Source organism: Oryx dammah, unplaced genomic scaffold (genome assembly GCF_014754425.2).
Source record: "Oryx dammah isolate SB20612 unplaced genomic scaffold, SCBI_Odam_1.1 HiC_scaffold_13, whole genome shotgun sequence".
Classification (NCBI taxonomy): domain Eukaryota; kingdom Metazoa; phylum Chordata; class Mammalia; order Artiodactyla; family Bovidae; genus Oryx; species Oryx dammah.
Genome location: NW_024070197.1, coordinates 13304417 through 13323296, shown reverse-complemented (window position 1 = coordinate 13323296; position 18880 = coordinate 13304417). Strand labels below are relative to the sequence as shown.

The window sequence follows — 18880 nt, the reverse complement described above, 5'->3', positions numbered from 1 at the left end:
TTTAATATAATAAATACCACATTTCATATTAATATAAACATCCTCCCTCACCAATAGAATCTTCCTCAGTGCTCTGGCATTAAATCATAGGCGTTGGGAATGACAGTGACTCTTCAGCAATGATGCTTGCTTTGAGATAGCAGACAATTTCTTAACTTTCTGAAATTTGGTGTTTTCACATCCAAAGTAGGGATCGTATCAACTTCAATTGAAAGTTTAAGTGAGGGAAGAGGACTTTTCCATGAGGACAAGCTTCCATTTTGGCCCTCTCAAGTTTGGTTTTCCTGCCAAAGCAGTGGTTCCAGTGTCTGGAGTTGGCACTGCTACGTTCTTCTTTCCTCATTGCCCCTCCCAAATCATTCCTCTTTGCCTATTCTTTTACCTTACAGCTTTAGCCTCGTAACATCAGATTACACTAAAATGAGCCTACATTCAATCACCTTGTGTCCCCTAAGTAGTTAATATCTTGAAGATTGTATCTCCCTACTTGTTCCTTGTCCAACAACACTCCTGCCATAATTGGGAGACTTTGATTTCAGAAAGTCGTGTCTATGGAATATTTTCACTGGGGAACTCAAGGAAAGTAACAGACTCCGTGCAGGAAACCTCATTAGCACCCCGGGAGTCGGGACTGTAGGATTCTTTCCGCTGTGGAATTTGGGGAAGTGTAGTCAAGGAGCTCCCCGGAGTTTCAACACTTCTTCCTGGAACGTGAGACTCTGGTTAGTGTCCCTTGGCATTCGGGGAAGTGTAGTTCTGACACTTAGTTACTTGCACTGCCGCTCAGGAAGGGGAAATCTGATGAATTCTGGGAAGTGTAGTCTAGACGCCCCGCTAACTCCTAGGACTTCCGTTCAGGGAGAGTGAGGTTGCCGGTGTCTCTTCCGTGGGGCGGGCTTGTCAGTTTCGCGTCTTGCTGGCCCTTCCAAATTTCCTGGATCCATGCATGGGATGTGCAATTACCTGACAATCGACTTAGGGGAAAAAGAATCCTCGGCGGAGAGTGCAGGTGCGGAGGAGCAAAGGCGGCAGTGTGCGTTCCCCTAGGCGGAGCGGTTGGGGTATTCTGGAGACTCAGAGAGGACCAGCTCCCCTCGCGTATCTCCTAGAGTAAGAGTTTCCGTGGCTTTGGGATAGGCCGTTCCTCCTCTCAACTTTCCACGCGCGCTTCTACTTCCTTATATGGGGAGTTAATCTCCCTGTGCGTCTGTGTGTGTGTGTGTGTGTGTGTGCGTGCGTGCGTGCGTGCGTGTGTGTGTGCGCGCGCTTAGTCGCTCAGTCGTGTCTGCCATCTCATGAACTGTAGCCCTCCAGGTCCTCTGTCCATGGGATTCTCCAGGCAAGAATACTGTTAGCATGCACTCCTCCAGAGGATCTTCTCATCCCAGGGATGGGACCGAGATGTCCCGCTTTGCAGGAGGATTCTTTATCGCCTGAGCCACCCATTACTTTTTGTTTTGGGAAGAGGTGATACAAATAAAAGTCTTAACCGGTTCCTGGCAAATAGTGAATGGTGATTTTTCCTTGCTGTTAATTTCTCAAAGAATGGTCAGGTACCCGGGTTAGCATCAGAGATCCACCTTCAGTGACCCTTACCCTTCTTTCTATCTCTGTGCGACACTGGGTCATTCTGCACCCCTTAGGACTTGGAAGAGAAGGTTCTAAACTGCTCGGAGGGAAGGGCGGCTTTAACTTTTAACGAGGACGAGGGCTCAGTCCTGGCATTTCCTAGCATTCTTTCTTTCCCCTGCGTGACCTCAAAAAGAACTACAGGAGGTAGGAGTGACTCCTGGGCTACTAACTGCAAAGCTCCACGTGAGTAGGACTTGATATTTTTCTCTTACAATGACGGTTACATCAATCAGAGAATGTGTCCGATGTGTAATTTGACATGGGCATTGATAACAATTAACCCTTAACCGTTAACTTCAATGAGTGAAAGTACTAGTTGCTCAGTCCTGTCCAACTCTTTGCGACACCATGGACTGTAGCCCTTCGGCCTCCCGTCCATGAACTCCTCCAGGCAAGAATACTGGAATGGGTACCCTTTCTCTTCTCTCCAGGGGATCTTCCTGACCCAGGGATCCGATTCTGGTCTTCTGCATTACAGGCAGATTGTTCACCCTCTGAGACACCAGGGAAGCCCCAATGATGAGCTGCTGCTGCTGCTAAGTCACATCAGTTGTGTCCGACTCTGTGCGACCCCATAGACGGCAGCCCACCAGGCTCCCCCTTCCCTGGGATTCTCCAGGCAAGAACACTGGAGTGGGTTGCCATTGCCTTCTCCAATGCATGAAAGTGAAAAGTGAAAGTGAAGTCGCTCAGTTGTGTCCTACTCTTTGTGACCCCATGGACTGCAGCCTACCAGGCTCCTCCCTCCATGGGATTTTCCAGGCAAGAGTACTGGAGTGGGTTGCCACTGTCTTCTTCGCCAATGATGAGGGCTTTACACAAATAAATACATTGTGCCACACTATGACTCTGAAAAGAAATGTTGCTTTTTTCCCCCTTCTGTAAAATGAGATTGATACTCAAAGTGCTGTAAATTATGTGCCCATAGTCACCCACCAAGTCAGGGGGCTTAATTGAGGTTGAAATTCAGGCAGTTAGTCCAGAGCTTGAGTTCATAGTCTTTTAGTCCTTAAGGCTTAGGAACCAGGTGGAATCAGGCATCATAGTTAGGAATTGATCATGAAGGGCCTTAAATCAAATAGATGGGTTTGGACTTTCCTGTGAGTTTTTAAAGTCATTGTCAACTATTTTGTTTCCCTTGTTGTGAATAATATTTCTTATTCTTACAGACTCTTATTGTGGAGCATTCAGGAATTAAGAAATTTGAGAGAAAAAATTTCTTAATTACTCATTAATCCAGGGTGTAATGATAGCAACTGTTAAGCTTCTAATATGTTTTTGCTTAGTGGCTCTTTTTGTATATTTGTCTATAAACATTTTACAGATTTTTTTTTTTAATCACGCCATTCTCAATGGTTTTCCCCTTATGTGTTTTAACTATGGGAATTTCCAAACCCCGATAAGAAAGAATAAACTAATGAACTTCCATATAATTTCATAATTAGTCTTACTATTTTCATTATTGCCATTCCTATGACTGTTTTTTTTTATTTTTAAGGCTATTTTATCTTTATATAATGTTAAAACTATGTATAAGGAGCTCTCATATACCTGTTACCCAAATTGACCAATTGTTTACATTTTGCCCATCTGCTCTGTACCTCCATCATCCAAATAACACCAGGAAGTTACTTATATTCAATGACAGCTTATTTTAACTTTCTGCGTGAAGGAAGCCCACATACCATGAAATCAGGAGGTGTCTTGGTAAGAGGGATTTCAGAAAGACTGATTGTAGAATTTTAGCATCACATACTTGGTAATGTTAGATATTATACTAAAGAATAGTGTTTTATCTAGCAAGTGTCTATTAAGTTAATCATAAGTAAGTAATGCCAGATAGCATATTGGATAATGTGCTATTAAGTAATCCACAGTCTTATATTTTGTTATTTTTTTTTAACTAAAAGTCTTCATAACTGGTTTTCCCCCAGTTCAAAGTCCAATTTTTTGCCTTATGTTGTATATTTTATTAATAAACATTTTACAGAATTTTTCTCATACTTTTCTTAATGTTCTTTAATGTGGAATGATTCTACAACCTTTGTCTTTTTTGTTCTTGATATTTTGTGGGAGTATCGGTTCAGTCGCTCAGTCATATCTGACTTTATGACCCCATGGACAGCATGCCAGGCTTCCCTGTCCATCACCAACTCCTGGAGCTTGCTCAAACTCATGCCATCAAGTCAGTGATGCCATCAAACATCTCATCCTCTGTCATCCCTTTCTCCTCCTGCCTTCTATCTTTCCCAGCATCAGGGTCTTTTCCAATGAGTTGGCTCTTCGCATGAGGTGACCAAAGTATTGGAGCTTCAGCCTCAGCCTCACTCCTTCCAATGAATTTTCAGGGTTGATTTCCTTTAGGATTGATGGATTTGATCTCCTTGCAGTCCAAGGGACTCTCAAGAGCCTTCTCCAACACCACAGTTCAAAAGCATCAATTCTTTGATGCTCAGGTTTCTTTATGGTCCAACTCTCACATCCATACATGACTACTAGAAAAACCGTCGCTTTGACTAGACGGACCTTTGTCAGCAACATAATGTCTCTGCTTTTTAATATGCTGGCTAGGTTTTTGGGGGTGTATAGAGTCAAGTTATTTTGGAGAAAGTTCTTCATTTGAGGTTCGTCTGATGTTTTCCATTTTTAAGTTCAGATCATGCATTGTTGGCAGGGATTCCACAGAAGTGGTGAGGTGTCCTTGTCACTGCAACATAGCTGGAGCCAAAGGATATCAGTATATCCCTATATTAGTAAACTCAGCTTTGTTTACTAGGCTCAGGTAATGTCTGTCAGATTTCTTCATTGTAATCTTTTTTAATTTATAAAGTCTTTTAATAGGGAGATATATTTATTAATTTACATTGTACTGTAAAGAGAAGCTTCTCCTTCCCTACTTATTTATTTATTCATTCATATGTAAGTATTAGTATTGACTCAATCCATAAATTCATATTGAAAATCGAAATGACATGTAGATTAATAAACATTTACTTTTACCAGCCTGAAATATGTGTATCATAGAATTCACCCATTTCAGGTGTACAGATGAATGATTTTTAGTAACTTTGCTCAGCAGTACAGCTATCACCATAATAATTTGGAACATTGTCATTTCTGCAGTTGGACTCCTTAGTTAACCCCCATTCTCTCCCCAGAAACCCAGGGTACCACTAACATACTTTCTGTCTCCATAGATTTGCCTATTCTAGACATTTCATACAAATAGACTCATACAGTATGTAGTCTTTTGTGTCTGTCTTCTTTTGCTTTCCATAGCGTTTGCAGGGTTTACCCATGTTGTAGCTTAGTCAGTACTGGATTCATTTTCATTGGTGCATAATATTCCATTGTGTGGATATACCACAGTCTGTTCATTCACACATAGGCCAACATTCCAGTTGTTTCCAGTTCTAGGTTATTATGAGTAACACTGCTATGAACGTTCATGCTCTCTTTCACAGGAAACATCTGTGTGGATGAGCAGCGACCCAAGCTACTCTTTCGTGTCTTTTCCTGCCTTCTCAGACTCTCAGGACTCTCTCAGACAGTTCTGACCTCCTAGAACCTGTATAACTCAGGACTGTGCCCATCCCTAGGCCAAGGAGGAAACATGACCACATTCAAGGTGAGGAGTACCTGCCTTTCTCACTTTAAAGTTCCATCTCATTGCTCAGATTGTTACACATTTGTTTTGGGGATGACTCAAGCAGAACAGGAGACATGGAGACGTTACATTGTCCTTCTTGAGTTTTCTTTGTGTTTGTTTTTATTTTGTGTGATTATTATATATTTTATGGAGTAGAAAAATGACTAGAAATGAATAACTCTTCCATTTCATTACTTCCCTACTGGCGAACTGTTTTTATTTTCACTTTGTCTTTTCCTCATGTACATTTATAACTGTATTTGTATTTATGGTGTACATCTAACTTTAAATTGTGACTTTGTTCCTTTAATATTGTATATTTTTTAAAATGGGTACTTCACATTTGCCACTGTATTGATACACCTTTTTTTTTGGTGGGGGGAGCGCCTTTTTATTTTTGACTACTTTCCACCTGTAGACATTTAGGTGGTTTACAAATTTGACTGTTCTAGGCTTAAGTGACAGCTTTCTTCCATGATACCTTTTCCCCTCAAATCAGTTCTGAAAACAATGCCAGTTTTGTCCTTGATGTACTATGCATTCAGTATAGAAACAGTACATTTGATCTGTGTTGTGTTGGCTGTTTCTTGGGTAGAATATCCAAATAACAGCATGACACAGCTCTTCTTTCTTTCTTTCTCTCTCTCTCTCTCTTTTTTTTTTTTTTTTTTTGATGCACCACACGGTTTGTGGGATTTCAGTTTGTTAAAAAGATTTGGGGAGACTTCCTGGTGGTCCAGTGGCTAAGATTCCATACTCCAATGCAGGGGGCCTGAGTTCAATCCCTGGTCAGGGAACTAGGTCCCACATACCCCAACTAAAAATTTGCATGTCACAACTGAAACCTGGTTCAGCCAAATAAATAAATAAATATATTTTTTAAAAATGTTGGGATACCACCAGACACATGTACTGTCCATCTTACAATTAGTGGCTACTTGAAAAGGGAAAGTGCCAAGAAGGTGGAGAGGATGAGTGGGAAGTGGGTCCAGATTCTGAGGGACTTCAGTCAGTCTGTTGCCACTGAGGAAGGAGAATCACTGAGGAAGCCACTGAGGCTGAGGAAAATCAGTGTGAGGCACTGGCAGGATAGAAGAAGGGCTGGGAAGTCTACAAATTGACTGAAGTCCTTCAGAATCTGAACTCACATCTCACCTGTCCTTTCTTTCCCATAGCCCCACGTCCGGGGAGGCTGAGGAAAGTCAGTGTATGGTGTTGGACCGAAGGAGGGGGACTGGGAAGTCCACATTTCCACAGGAGCCGAAATATCTTCCCATCATCCACCTCTCCTTCTTGGCTTTGTCCCTCTTCCATTGGACACTGGTTGTAAGATTGAGCTGAGATTGTTTGTTGTAGGAGGCAGTGACCTTCACGGATGTGGCTGTGACCTTCACCGAGGAGGAGCTGGGGCTGCTGGACTCGGCTCAGAAGAAGCTGTACCAGGATGTGATGCTGGAGAACTTCCGGAATCTGGTCTCAGTGGGTGAGGACAGGCGCACTTTCTTTTTTAAAAAATATGTCCTTGGCTGCTTCAAGTCTTAGTCGTGGTATGTGGAATCTAGTTCCCTGACCATGGATCAAACCCAGGCCCCCTGCATTGGGAGTGCAGAGTCTTAGTCACTGGACCACCAGAGAAGTCCCGGGCACCTTTTCTAACAAGGTCATCTCCCTGGTTTGGCTTTGTGTCCTCAGATGTGGAAGGCTTTTGGGGTATTGAAATGGCATTTGGGGACCTGACTTTCATACCAAAGCTTTTTAACAAAATAAGGGAGAAAAATATCGGAATTCGTCAGGAAGAATGGAATACATTGCAGGAAAAACTCTGGCCAATTGTGTGAGTCATATAAGAACCAGTGAGGGGAGATTTAATGAAAATAGGCACTGGTGAGAAATTTGTTTCTGTAATACTTACTGTATTTATGTGTCCAGGTCTTGAAATATTGGTATTTTGGGGGGTTTTTTTGTGTTTTCCTTTTAACTTTTTGACTGCACCTTGGGCCATGAGGGATCTTAGTTCCCTGATCAGAGATCAAACCCGTGCCTCCTGCATAGAAACTCAGAGTCCTAATTGCTAGACCATCAAAGAAGTTCCAATATTTTTTCAAATAGGTCATGTTTTCTTAAAAATATTTTAATTACCCTCGTTTTGACTCATTGATCAACATTAAATACAGGAATCTTAATTTCCAGTAAATTGTACTGTTAGTGTATTCATTTTCTTTTCTTTTTTTCTGACCTTAGATTTATTTATTTTTAATTGAAGGATAATTGCTTTACAGTATTGTGTTGGTTTCTACCACACGTCAACATGAATCAGCCACACAGTGTGTGTTCATTTAAAATATGTTACTCTGCATGTTCACAGGGTGTCGCCCCTTCAGACATGATATATTTCACTTAGAAAAGGAAAAAAGGCTTTGGGTGGTGAAGACAGCAACCCAAAGAGAAGGAAAGTCAGGTAAGAACCAGGCAGATGGGGGTCCTTAGAGAAGCCCTCCCATGTGTTTTTACTTCTCTCCAACCCTTTGGCTGTCATCTCGTCCAAACTGCCAGACCTCTTCTTTAACACTTTTGTACTGGTTGCCCTGCCCCTCCTATAGTCTGTTTTCCAAGTAGCAGCCAAGAGTGATGCTTAGGAAAGACTGCCATTCCTCTCTTCCAAATCTTTTATAGCTTCATATTTTTCTTAAAGTTAAACCTCTTAAAGTGGCTTCTGCAGTCCTCCAGGATCTGCTCATGGTCCCCCACTGTCTCTCTGATTCCTTTCCTCTCGCTCTTTGCCTCCCATCCATCCCATCCACCACGCCAGGCTCAGACTCACCAGGGATGCTGTATCACCTGTGGCTGCCTGAAAAAATCACTGCAAACACCATAGCTTAACACAACACACGTTGAACATCTTACACTTCCAGAGGTCAGAGGTGTGGTGTGGTTTCACTTTGGAGGTTCTGGGGGAGAATCTGTGTCTTTGTCTTTCCAGTGGCTCGTGGCCACCTTCCTCAAGCTTCACAGCTAGTGACATCGCTTCTCTCTGCCCCGTCCTCCCTTGTCACGTGTCCCTCTTCTGCTTTTTTCCTGCATCACACTTCTGCTTTGTAGGAGACTTTTGATTGCATTGAGCCTCCCACTCCACCCCAAAGTAGGGGATGGACTTACATTTTAATGTCAGCTAATTGGCAGCCTCAATCCTGTCTGCAATCTTAATTCCCCTTTGCCATATAATCTGACATAGTCTAGGCTCCAAAAACCAGGATGTGAGTTCTTTGGGGGACAGTTACTGTGATCACAGCAGATACTTCCACCTATGAGCCCTTAACTCCGCCAGACCTACTCTTCTACCTCTAGTCTTCCAGCTCCCTCCCTTTCTGCCTTCAGGTGTCCACTCAGTTCCAATATCATGAGATAGGCCCTCTCTGATCACCCTGTGTAAAATTCCTCCCTTTTCTCTCCTCATTCTGCATCTTATTGGATCTCACAGACTTTGCTTATTTATCACCCCTCTCTCTGCATTGGAGTGTGATCACCAGGAGTGTGGAGTTTTGTCTGTCTTGAGTACCCAGAGCAGCCCAATATGTGGCAGGCATCTGTAAATATTTGTTGACTCTGTGTAAGTTTGATGGATGGGACGGGAGAGCTCTGTTTCTCTCAGTGTGAAGGGGATAATTATAGGTCATGTAAAAACCAGAGTGAAGGAAGGAGGTTGCAGAGCATTTTTTGTCTTTTGATGATTGCCTATCTGATTACTTTCTTTTTTTTCTTCCTTTTAGTTTTTAAAATTTAGTTAATTTTCCCAGTTCCTTTCTATTTTAATTTTTTTCCTTTTTTTCTTTAATTTAAATTGAAGAATAGTTGATTTATAATGTTGTGCTAATTTCTGCTGTGCAGCAAAGTAACTCAAGAAGTTAGACTCAGTTGTTGAGGGTTTTTTGTTTTTTGTTTTTTTTGCATAAAACATGAACCATGGTAAGAAATCCATGCTTTGTCATAACCAAAACCTGCATTTCAGGTGTTGGAGATTTATATGTATCACTTTCATAGGTATTTCATGTGATGACCCCTTTCCTGTTGATGATGACACTGGTTCTTTTTTCTTTTTAAATATTTATTTTTATTTACTTTATTTGGCTGCACTGGATTTTCCAGAATCTCATATAGTTGGAATTATACAGTATGTATGCTTGTCAGATTGGCTTCTATTTAGAAACTTAGAAATACGTATTTACATTTCCTCCACATCCTTTCCTGGCTTGGTAGTACATCTCTTGTTAGCACTGAATAATATTCCATTGTGTGGAAGTACCATACTTTTTATTTATACATTCACCTGCTGAAGGGCATCTTAGTTGCTTCCAAGTTTTGTTTACAAAAAAAGTTCTTGCATTCCCTTAAAGTTCTAGTTGATTCATATTTTATTATCTATATAACTTTTTTGTCTGCATCATTTACTAACTGTGAAGTTTACTATCTGAGATTCTACACTGCCTTTGAATCCAATAGAAAGTGTCTATAGGTGAACAGTTTGAATCTAATTATCAATTTTTCAAGTTAAATTTTTGACGCCTAACTTGCACCTCATGGAGGAAGCTCACACCAGTGGGTTTTGTTACGCTTCGTGGTGGTGGATAGGAGCGACCTGGACCACCACGTGGTTTCCATTGGCATGCAAACCAGAACACATGACCCACAATGGAAGAGACAAACTGAACATTCTCTGGATTCATTCACGTCTCATACTCTCTCCCAAATGTGAAATCTTGAAAACAGTGAACAGAACCTTCAGTTGTCCACATCTCTGAATTTTGTGTCTTTGCAGAAGAAAAGATCCAAAGTGAGATGGAGACTATTTCAGAAGTAGGACCACATGAAGAGCTTTCCTGCTGGCAGATCTGGCAAAACATTGCAAGTGACTTAACCAGGTGTCAAGACCCCAGGATAAAACGTTCTGAATTCCACCAACAACATGACTCACCTAGCCAGAATGGGGCAAGACTCTCTGTAATTCACACAGGCCAGACACCTTCTCAGTGTAATGAATGTACAAAATCTTTTGGTGATCTCTCCACCTTTGATCTTCATCAACAAATTCACTCAGGAGAGAAGTCTCATACATGTTGTGAGTGTGGAAAAAGCTTCTGTTACAGCTCAGCACTTCGCATTCATCAGAGAGTTCACTCGGGAGAGAAACGCTATAAGTGTGATGAGTGTGGCAAGGAATTCAGCCAGAGTTCACAGCTACAAATTCATCAGAAAGTCCACACTGTAGAGAAGCCATTCAGATGTGAGCAGTGTGGGAAAGGCTTCAGTCGTAGATCAACACTGACTGTTCATTGTAAATTACACATGGGAGAGAAACCTTACAATTGTGACAAATGTGGAAGGGCCTTCATTCACGCTTCACATCTTCAGGAACATCAGAGAATCCACACTGGGGAGAAACCGTTCAAATGTGATATATGTGGTAAGAACTTCCGCCGCAGGTCAGCACTTAACAGTCATTGCATGGTCCACACAGGAGAGAAACCATACAAATGTGAGGAGTGTGGGAAGTGTTTCACTTGTAGCTCAAATCTGCATATCCACCAGAGGGTCCACACGGGAGAGAAACCTTATAAATGTGAGGAGTGTGGTAAATGCTTCATTCAACCTTCACAATTTCAGGCCCATCGAAGAATTCACACCGGAGAGAAACCATATGTATGTAAAGTGTGTGGTAAGGGCTTCATTTACAGTTCAAGTTTTCAAGCCCATCAGGGAGTCCACACAGGAGAGAAACCATACAGATGCGACGAGTGCGGGAAGAACTTCAGGATGAAAATCCATTATCAAGTTCATCTGGTTGTCCACACAGGAGAGAAACCCTATAAATGTGAGGTATGTGGGAAAGGCTTTCGTCAGAGTTCGTATCTTAAAATCCATCAGAAGGCCCACAGCGTAGAGAAACCCTACAAGTGCGAGGAGTGCGGGCAGGGCTTCAGTCAGAGTTCACGACTTCAGATCCACCAGCTGATCCATACTGGTGAGAAACCATACAAATGCGAAGAGTGTGGGAAGGGATTCAGTCGTAGAGCAGATCTTAAAATTCACTGCAGAATCCACACTGGAGAGAAACCGTACAATTGTGAGGAGTGTGGAAAAGTCTTTAGTCAGGCATCTCATCTTCTGACCCATCAGAGAGTCCACAGTGGGGAAAAGCCATTCAAATGTGAGAAGTGTGGCAAGAGCTTCAGTCGGAGTTCACACCTTCAAGCCCACCAAAAAGTCCACACTGGAGAGAAGCCATACAAATGTGAGGAGTGTGGGAAGGGCTTCAAGTGGAGCCTGAACCTCGACATGCATCAGAGGGTCCACACGGGAGAGAAACCATATAAGTGTGGGGAGTGTGGGAAGCACTTCAGTCAGGCCTCAAGTCTTCAGCTTCATCAGAGTGTCCACACTGGAGAGAAGCCCTACAGATGTGACGTGTGTGGTAAAGTCTTCAGTCGGTCTTCACAGCTTCAGTATCATAGGCGAGTCCACACAGGGGAGAAACCTTACAACTGTGAGACATGTGGTAAGAGCTTCAGTTGGCGCTCCAATCTTGTAAGTCATCATAAAATTCATACTGGAGATATATGAAAGTGATGAGAGTGGTAAGAACATCAGGGAACTGTCAAAGGAAAGAAGTTCCACAAAATGATTATTTCAGAAAACTCATGTGCAACCCTGAATTCTTGCAAGTGTCAGGTCTCACAGGAGGGGAGGTATTGCGTGTCGAAGCAGTAGCTGAACATGTCCCAGTGTTCACCAGACCACACAGCAGAAACCTCCTCTGAGTGGTGCAGTAAGGATTGCATTCAGAACTTTGACATTTGTCAGATCCCACTTAGGGAGATAGCACTTAGAGAGAAAGAGTTGGGTCTTGCCTTTAATGAAAGTGTAAGGATGGGCTTGTCAAAACTGATGTCCAGGAGAATGTGAGCTCCGTGAGGGCAGGGACTTGGATGCTGAATCTACACAACCTTAACATCGACTCTTGCTTGTAGGTGTGCTCCGCTCATGTATGTTAAATAAACCAAAAGGGGGACATGTACACTATATGAAAATTGTTTCAGAGGAGGAAACCTACCAAGTAAAATTAATTCAGGAAGTGATCATTTGTTGAAGTACAGAAAACCACTTGATATTGTAATCTGCAGTATTATTATGATATGAGCCTATTGCAGCTGGCTTCTTGTCTCCCACAGCCTCTGTTCTCAAGTAGGGTTATTTTCTGAGGCCCTGTCTAGTTTTCCAAGGATTGTGTCTAATATAAAATTGAACTGTTTTGTGATTTTTTTTTCCTGACAGTACAAACTGAAAATGTTACTAACTTTGCAACAATAGGTAACTGCATACTTTACAATTGATTTTTTTGTGAGTCACTCAATGTTAAGATGGGATTTACTGTAACATTTTGAAAATGTCACAAAAATTGTCACTAGAAAAAATTTTATTGGTTGACCTTGAACTTACTGATTTCTAATTCCCTGCATTTTTATCCAGACTTTGAAATGTTTGCTTACTAAGAACTGTAGCATTTCTTCTGTCAAAACTTCTCAGGTAGAGGCTATGCCATATTCTTCACATACATCCATGAGGAAAATACCCAGGAAACTTGTAGGAATTTGATAAAATTATTAAATGTATTATTGAGGCAAGACTGACATTTATGTCCTTTGACCTACTGGTTAGCAGTAAAGCATGGTTTGGGGAAAGGAGTACTTATCAGTATATAGGCTATATATCTCTTTGATCTCAAAATCATATAATTGAATGCTTTTGATTATGAGGTTAAGATACGAAAAAGATAAGCATCACATCAATGATGTCACTGAATTTTTAAAATGGAAATAAGTGTACAGCTGTAGGAATTTGAGTTTTGCTATATTTGTATATTAATCTGAAGCCATTAAAATTATGGCAAATATAATGGCAAGAGATGCACAATATGGGCTTTGAGAGGTCGCAGATTGTAACCTTCAGAGTATAATCGAATCTGTGTGTGTGTGTGTGTGCGCATGTATGTGTGTTCATGCACACATACATCTGTATGTAGACATGCATAAGATCGTGTGTAAAGGGATACTCTTCCATAGTGGTTTTCCTTAGTTAGGAGCATTTTTTGGTATTTTTTTCATTTTATAATTTCATGTTATAGTTTTTTTCATTGACTAGTACTACCAAAGCAGGAAATTACAATAGAATTTGTAAAAATTACTACTAAATATCTATTGTAGTTAACACCTCATAATATGATTGTTCTATATTGTCATAAGGCATATAAAGATCAGAATTATGATAGGATCCCAGAAGCCAATTTCAAAATTAAAAAAAAAATTCTGATTGTTTTGCATACACAGATAAATTGATGTTTCAACCATTGAATCTTTATGCTATACTTTAAGTACATAACATGGAGAGGGCAAATTCAGTAGCTGGAAACGAAATAGATATACATTTAGTAGCATCTGACTCTGCGGCCCTGTGGACTGTATCCTGACAGGCTCCTCTGTCCATGGAATTCTCCAGGCAAGAATACTGGAGTGTGTTGCCATGCCCTCTTCCAGAGGATTTTCCGACCCAGGTATTGACCCCATCTCCTGCACTGCCGGCAGATTCTTTACATGTGTGGCTCAGCTGGTGAAGAATCCACAAAATACCACAAAATGCAATGTGGGAAACCTGGGTTGGGAAGATCCCCTGGAGAACGGAAAGGCTACCCACTCCAGTGTTCTGGCCTGGAGAATTCCACGGACTGTATAGTCCATGGGGTCGCAAAGAGTCGGACAGGATTGAGCGACTTTCACTTTTACTGTTGAAAAGATGTGCGTGAGGAGGGAACACAGAATTACAACAGAGGATCCTCCGTGTGGAACCAGTAAGGACAAAGCATGTTTGGTCACATTTCAGGGATTGAGGTGTTTTGACTTTTGACTATAGCCCGTTCCAAACAAAGCCGTTTCTTTCTCTTCAACAGTAAAACTCTGGGGTTTACCAGGAAGCCTCTGTGGCTTAGGCCCTTGGACATGTCCAAAGTGCTTCTAAGCTTGTAACCCTGTTCTAAGGCTGACGCGGTAGACTGGCAAGACATTTGCCTGAGACCTTAGGGGTTAAGGGAAGTGAAAACCAGGGGAACTAGCCACTTCCTCATCAGGTGGGGAGGCTTTGACGGTTTTCCGCTCGGACCTTCGCGGGAAGTGTAGTCCAAGAGGGCGGTAGTGTGGAGGGCCCACACGCACTCCCTTTGCATTCTGGAATGTGTAGTCCAAAGCTCCGTGTAGGCTCCTCTACTGCAGCTATAGTAAGGCTGGACTGCGACTGTCTCCCCGCGGAATTCTGGGAAGTGTAGTCCAGGAGCTCCGGGTCGTTGTAGGCCCTTCGGCCCCAGGAGGACGAGGTAGCAGCCATCTTTCGCTTGATGATGGTGTTTCAGGTCCGCTCTTCACGATCCATTCCAACTCCCCCGAAATGCTCTTGGGGCCAGCATCTCCTGACCTTTCATTTGGAGAGAAAGAGAAGCAGCGGCTAGAAGCAGAGGTTTGACGGCCAAGGGTGATGATGTTCGTGTCCCTGGGTTGAGCGTCTGGTAGCATCCCGGGATGGGGCGGGCTCAGGTCGTGCTTCTTGGGATTTGAGGTTCTCTCCGGCTTTCTGCACCTCTAACCTGACCTCCCACTTATGAAGGTAACTCTGGCTTCATACTCTGTCACACTGGCTGAGTTGCTTAACCCTTTTGTGCCTCCGTTGCTGTTCTGTAAAAGAGAAATAAAAGCAATGCTTTCTTAATACAGTATTTGGAGAAAAAAGAGATAGCAAAAGGTCAACAATTGCCTGACACATAATTGTTATTAATGCTACTGTAATTCAGAAGCACCTGGATTCTCACAGTGAGATTCTGAGAGCTCAGGAAGCCGAATTATCCTGGACTCCAGACTTGTTTAGAAAAGGGAGGGTTTCTTCTAGCTGGTACAGGAGGGTGTGAAATATAGGGGATGCAAACACAATCCTGGAATTTCACAACCTCCTTTCCTTCCCCAGCCCTGACTTCTCAAAAAGCACTACACGAAGGAAGAGGCAACAGAGACCCACGGGAGTAGAACTTGGCATTCTTCTATTTAAGATACATAAATTGTAGAACGTATGGGCATGAGTAATGATTGTAACTATGCCTTGGTCACTTAAGTTCCATTCCGAAAGCTTTATACTGATGAACACGTTTCCATCACACTGGCTCTGTGCATCGGTACTGCTGTTTTCTCTGCTTTAGAGATAAGGATATGGAGCCAGGGAACACAACCCTGTTGGCCCATCCTCCCCTGAATAGTAAGAAGGCAGAGCTGCGGTTGTAACCCCAGGCACGCTGAGTCCAACACCTTAGTTTCCTAATCTCTTTGATATATTCTTGTTGAGCATAGGGAACTGACCAGAATTTCCTCATGAAAGTAGGTTGGGACTTCAATGTGGGGGCCTTGAGAGCAAGGTTTAGGTTATTCTATGAAGTTTTTTTGTTTGTTCGTTGTATATTGTATGTGTGGTTTCTTCGGCCTCACCACACAGCTTGCTGGATCTTAGTTCCCTGACCAGGGATTGAACCAGGGCCCATGGCAGTGAAAGTACCGAGTCCTAACCAGGGAGCACCAGGGAATTCCCTAGTCTATCAATTTTAAGATAGTTTTCTCAACTGGGTCATTTGTTTTATTTCAAATAATATTTATATTACAGAAGTAACAATCATTATGGTAAATGCGGATGTAAAGAAAAATTTTAATTACCCATAAGCTTAGGATGTAAAGATAACAGCTGTTAATGCTTTAGTGCCTTTTTGTCTGGTTACTCTTTGTTTATGTGTCTGTTTAGTGGAGGCTAAAACCAAGTTTTCTTTGGGACTGAGGTTACACTGCCTTGCTACCCAAATTGTGGTCCACAGACCAGCAGCATTGGCATCACTTGGGTAGGAAGGCCCAGCCTTGCGCCCCATTCAAGACCTTCTGATTTAGAATTTCTGCATAGGGGGCCCAGAAGTCTGCATTCCAAGATCTGTAGTGACTCCCCTGCACGTGAAAATATGAGAAGCTCGGGAAAGGATCTTGTCTGGAAACTGAGGCCGAGGAAATTGCTGGATGTTGCAGATAAAGCTGAGCTGGATAAAGCAGAGCTTTACTCAGTTGGAGGATCTTATTACCCCACTAATGATTGTCACTTGTCAGGGATCCTTGCAAAAAATCCTGACTTGAGCAAAAGGTAGCTAGCAAGTATAGAATAAAAATGGAAGAGTATTAGATGTGAAGATATATCCCTTCCAGGCTTTTGGAGGTAGATTCATTGCTGTCTTTTAAACTCGAGTCCTGTTGCTGCTGTTTAGTTGCTAAATTGTGTCTGACTCTTTGGGACCCCATGAACTGTAGCCCACCAGGCAGCTCTGTCCATGAGATTTTCCAGGCAGGAGTACTGGATTGGGTTGCCTTTTCCTTCTCTAGGGGATCTTTCTCACCCAGGGATTAAACCCGAGTCTCCTGCTTGGTAGGTGGATTCTTTACCACTGAGCCACCTGGAAAGCCTCGTAAACTAGAGTACTTGTGCCTAAAGTGGGAAGATCAACTGGTAGTTATTGTTAATTTGTACTAGATATTTTTGCCATAGTCATCATCAGTGAGCCACTACTATTATTACTATTGTTATTACCATGACTGTTTCTTAGCTTCTCTTTTTAAATTTTATTTCTTAAAATATTTATTGGAGTATAGTTGATATGCTGTGTTATATGTTTTCTATAACTTTATTTTCATTAAAATATTAGGAAATAATATAAAAATAATTTCAAACAGAGAAAAGGTGCAAAAATACTATAAGGAGTTCTCATATACTCTTTATGTGGAGTCACCAATTATTTCTGTTTTGCTCAGTTGCTCATTTGTGACCACCAGGCAGCAGCCACCAGGAACATACCTGTAATCACAGAGCTCAGTTTGTTTGAGCTTACTGCTTCAAGGACGCCTGTGCAGCACTGGTGTCTTGGTAAGGAGGCCGTGAGGTATGGCTGCTGCTACGGTTTCGGTTTGTGTTAACTGAGTTGGGGAGAGCTTTAGGCAGTGAGGGTTTGTTCTGGATTGGATGGTGTCAAGGAGATGCAATTTGACTACTGAATATCGTAATGATTTGCATCTAGTGGATGAAAGAGACAAAATGGGACTGGAGTCACTATTAATGAAGTGGCCCATCACTCATGTTTGCTGAGAGGACAGTTCTTTATTTATTTATTTATTTATTTATTTTAATATTGTTTACTTGTGACTGCATCAGGTCTTAACTGCGACAGATAGGCTTACTGGCTCCGCAGCGTGTGGGCTCTTAGTTCCCCGACCAGGGGTCCAGCCCACATCCCCTAAACTGGAAGGTGGATTCTCAACGCCTGGACTACCAGGGAAGTCCCACTTCTTTGGTTATTTTTGTCTGTGTTAAGGAGCAGCTTGTCTTTTTCTCATTTCAACACGATTCTTGTTGATCAGTTGAAAACAGCAAGGTCGAGCCGTTTCTGTTGCTAGTTCTCAGTGCAGTGTGGTTTTTCACGGCTTTATCATGCTTGTATATTTTTTCGTTTGCAGAGCCAGTTGATCCAAAGGAGGTTAATGACATTGGTAACACACTACTATCTAATGCACAGCCCATATTTACATTTTTTATTAGCCTTTTCTTGAAGATCTTGTTTAAAATTGAAATCTAGTTGATTTATAATATCATGTTTATTTCACAGCACAGTGATTCATTTATTTTTCAGATTCTTTCCCTTACAGGTTACTACAAAATGTCTAGTATAATTTCCCTGTGCTATACAGTTGGTCCTTGTTGGTTCCAATAAAGTCTTGGCGAGCCACTTTTCTTTTTCAAGTAGTCCAGTTATATGCATTGCACTTAGTTTTTGTTTCATTAGTCTTCTTTAGCCCAGAATGATTCCTTAGACTTTTTGGCTTTTGATATTTTTGAAGAGTATTGATAAATTATGTTGTGGGAGGGCCCTCTTTTTTGGTTTCTCTGACCTTTGTTCATAATTAGGTTCAGGTTATACATGATCATTTTAAAAATAATTTTATTTATTTATTTATGTTTGGCTGTGCTGGGTCTTCGTTGCTGCACGGGCTTTTCTCTAGTTATGGTGAGCAGGTTGCCTGGAGAATCCCAGGGATGGGGGAGCCTGGTGGGCTTCCGTCTATGGGGTCACACACAGTCGGACACGACTGAAGTGACTTAGCAGCAGCAGCAGCAGGGCGAGCAGGGGCTACACTCTGGTTGCGGTGCACGGGCTTCTCATCGTGGTGGCTTTTCTTGTTGTGGAGCACAGGTTCTACTGCTTGTGGGCTCAGTAGTTGTGAAACACAGGCTTAGTTGCTCCACAGCATGTGGTATCTTCCCAGATCCAGGATAGAACCCATGTCTTCTGCTAGACAGATTCCTCACTTCTGAGCCACCTAAGGAAGCTGTGCTTTATCTGACACTTGTTCATGGTTAGATTCAGGTTATGCACTTTAACTTTATTAATTTGTGTTTGGCTGTGCTGGGTCTTTATTTCTGCCCGGGCGTTTCTTT

General features: G+C 42.1%; 1 protein-coding gene across 5 annotated transcripts in view; it reads left to right on the top strand.

Moving 5' to 3' along the window:
• The first annotated feature begins 853 nt into the window (after window positions 1–853).
• LOC120872284 (zinc finger protein 234-like) overlaps window positions 854–18880 on the top strand; it is a 28834-nt gene continuing 10807 nt past the window's right edge. Inside the window, exons 1-4 of one of the 5 annotated variants that reach the window (XM_040252533.1) lie at window positions 4137–5260; window positions 6638–6764; window positions 7647–7739; window positions 10095–13113. In XM_040252533.1, coding sequence (XP_040108467.1) covers window positions 5246–5260; window positions 6638–6764; window positions 7647–7739; window positions 10095–11896 — 2037 coding nt within the window. In that variant the 5' untranslated portion in view covers window positions 4137–5245 and the 3' untranslated portion in view covers window positions 11897–13113. Of the gene's footprint in view, window positions 1010–4136; window positions 5261–6456; window positions 6765–7646; window positions 7740–10094; window positions 13114–14645; window positions 14860–18880 lie in introns of those variants that run through there. The other 4 variants (XM_040252530.1, XM_040252528.1, XM_040252531.1 and 1 more) reach the window with 4 other exon arrangements.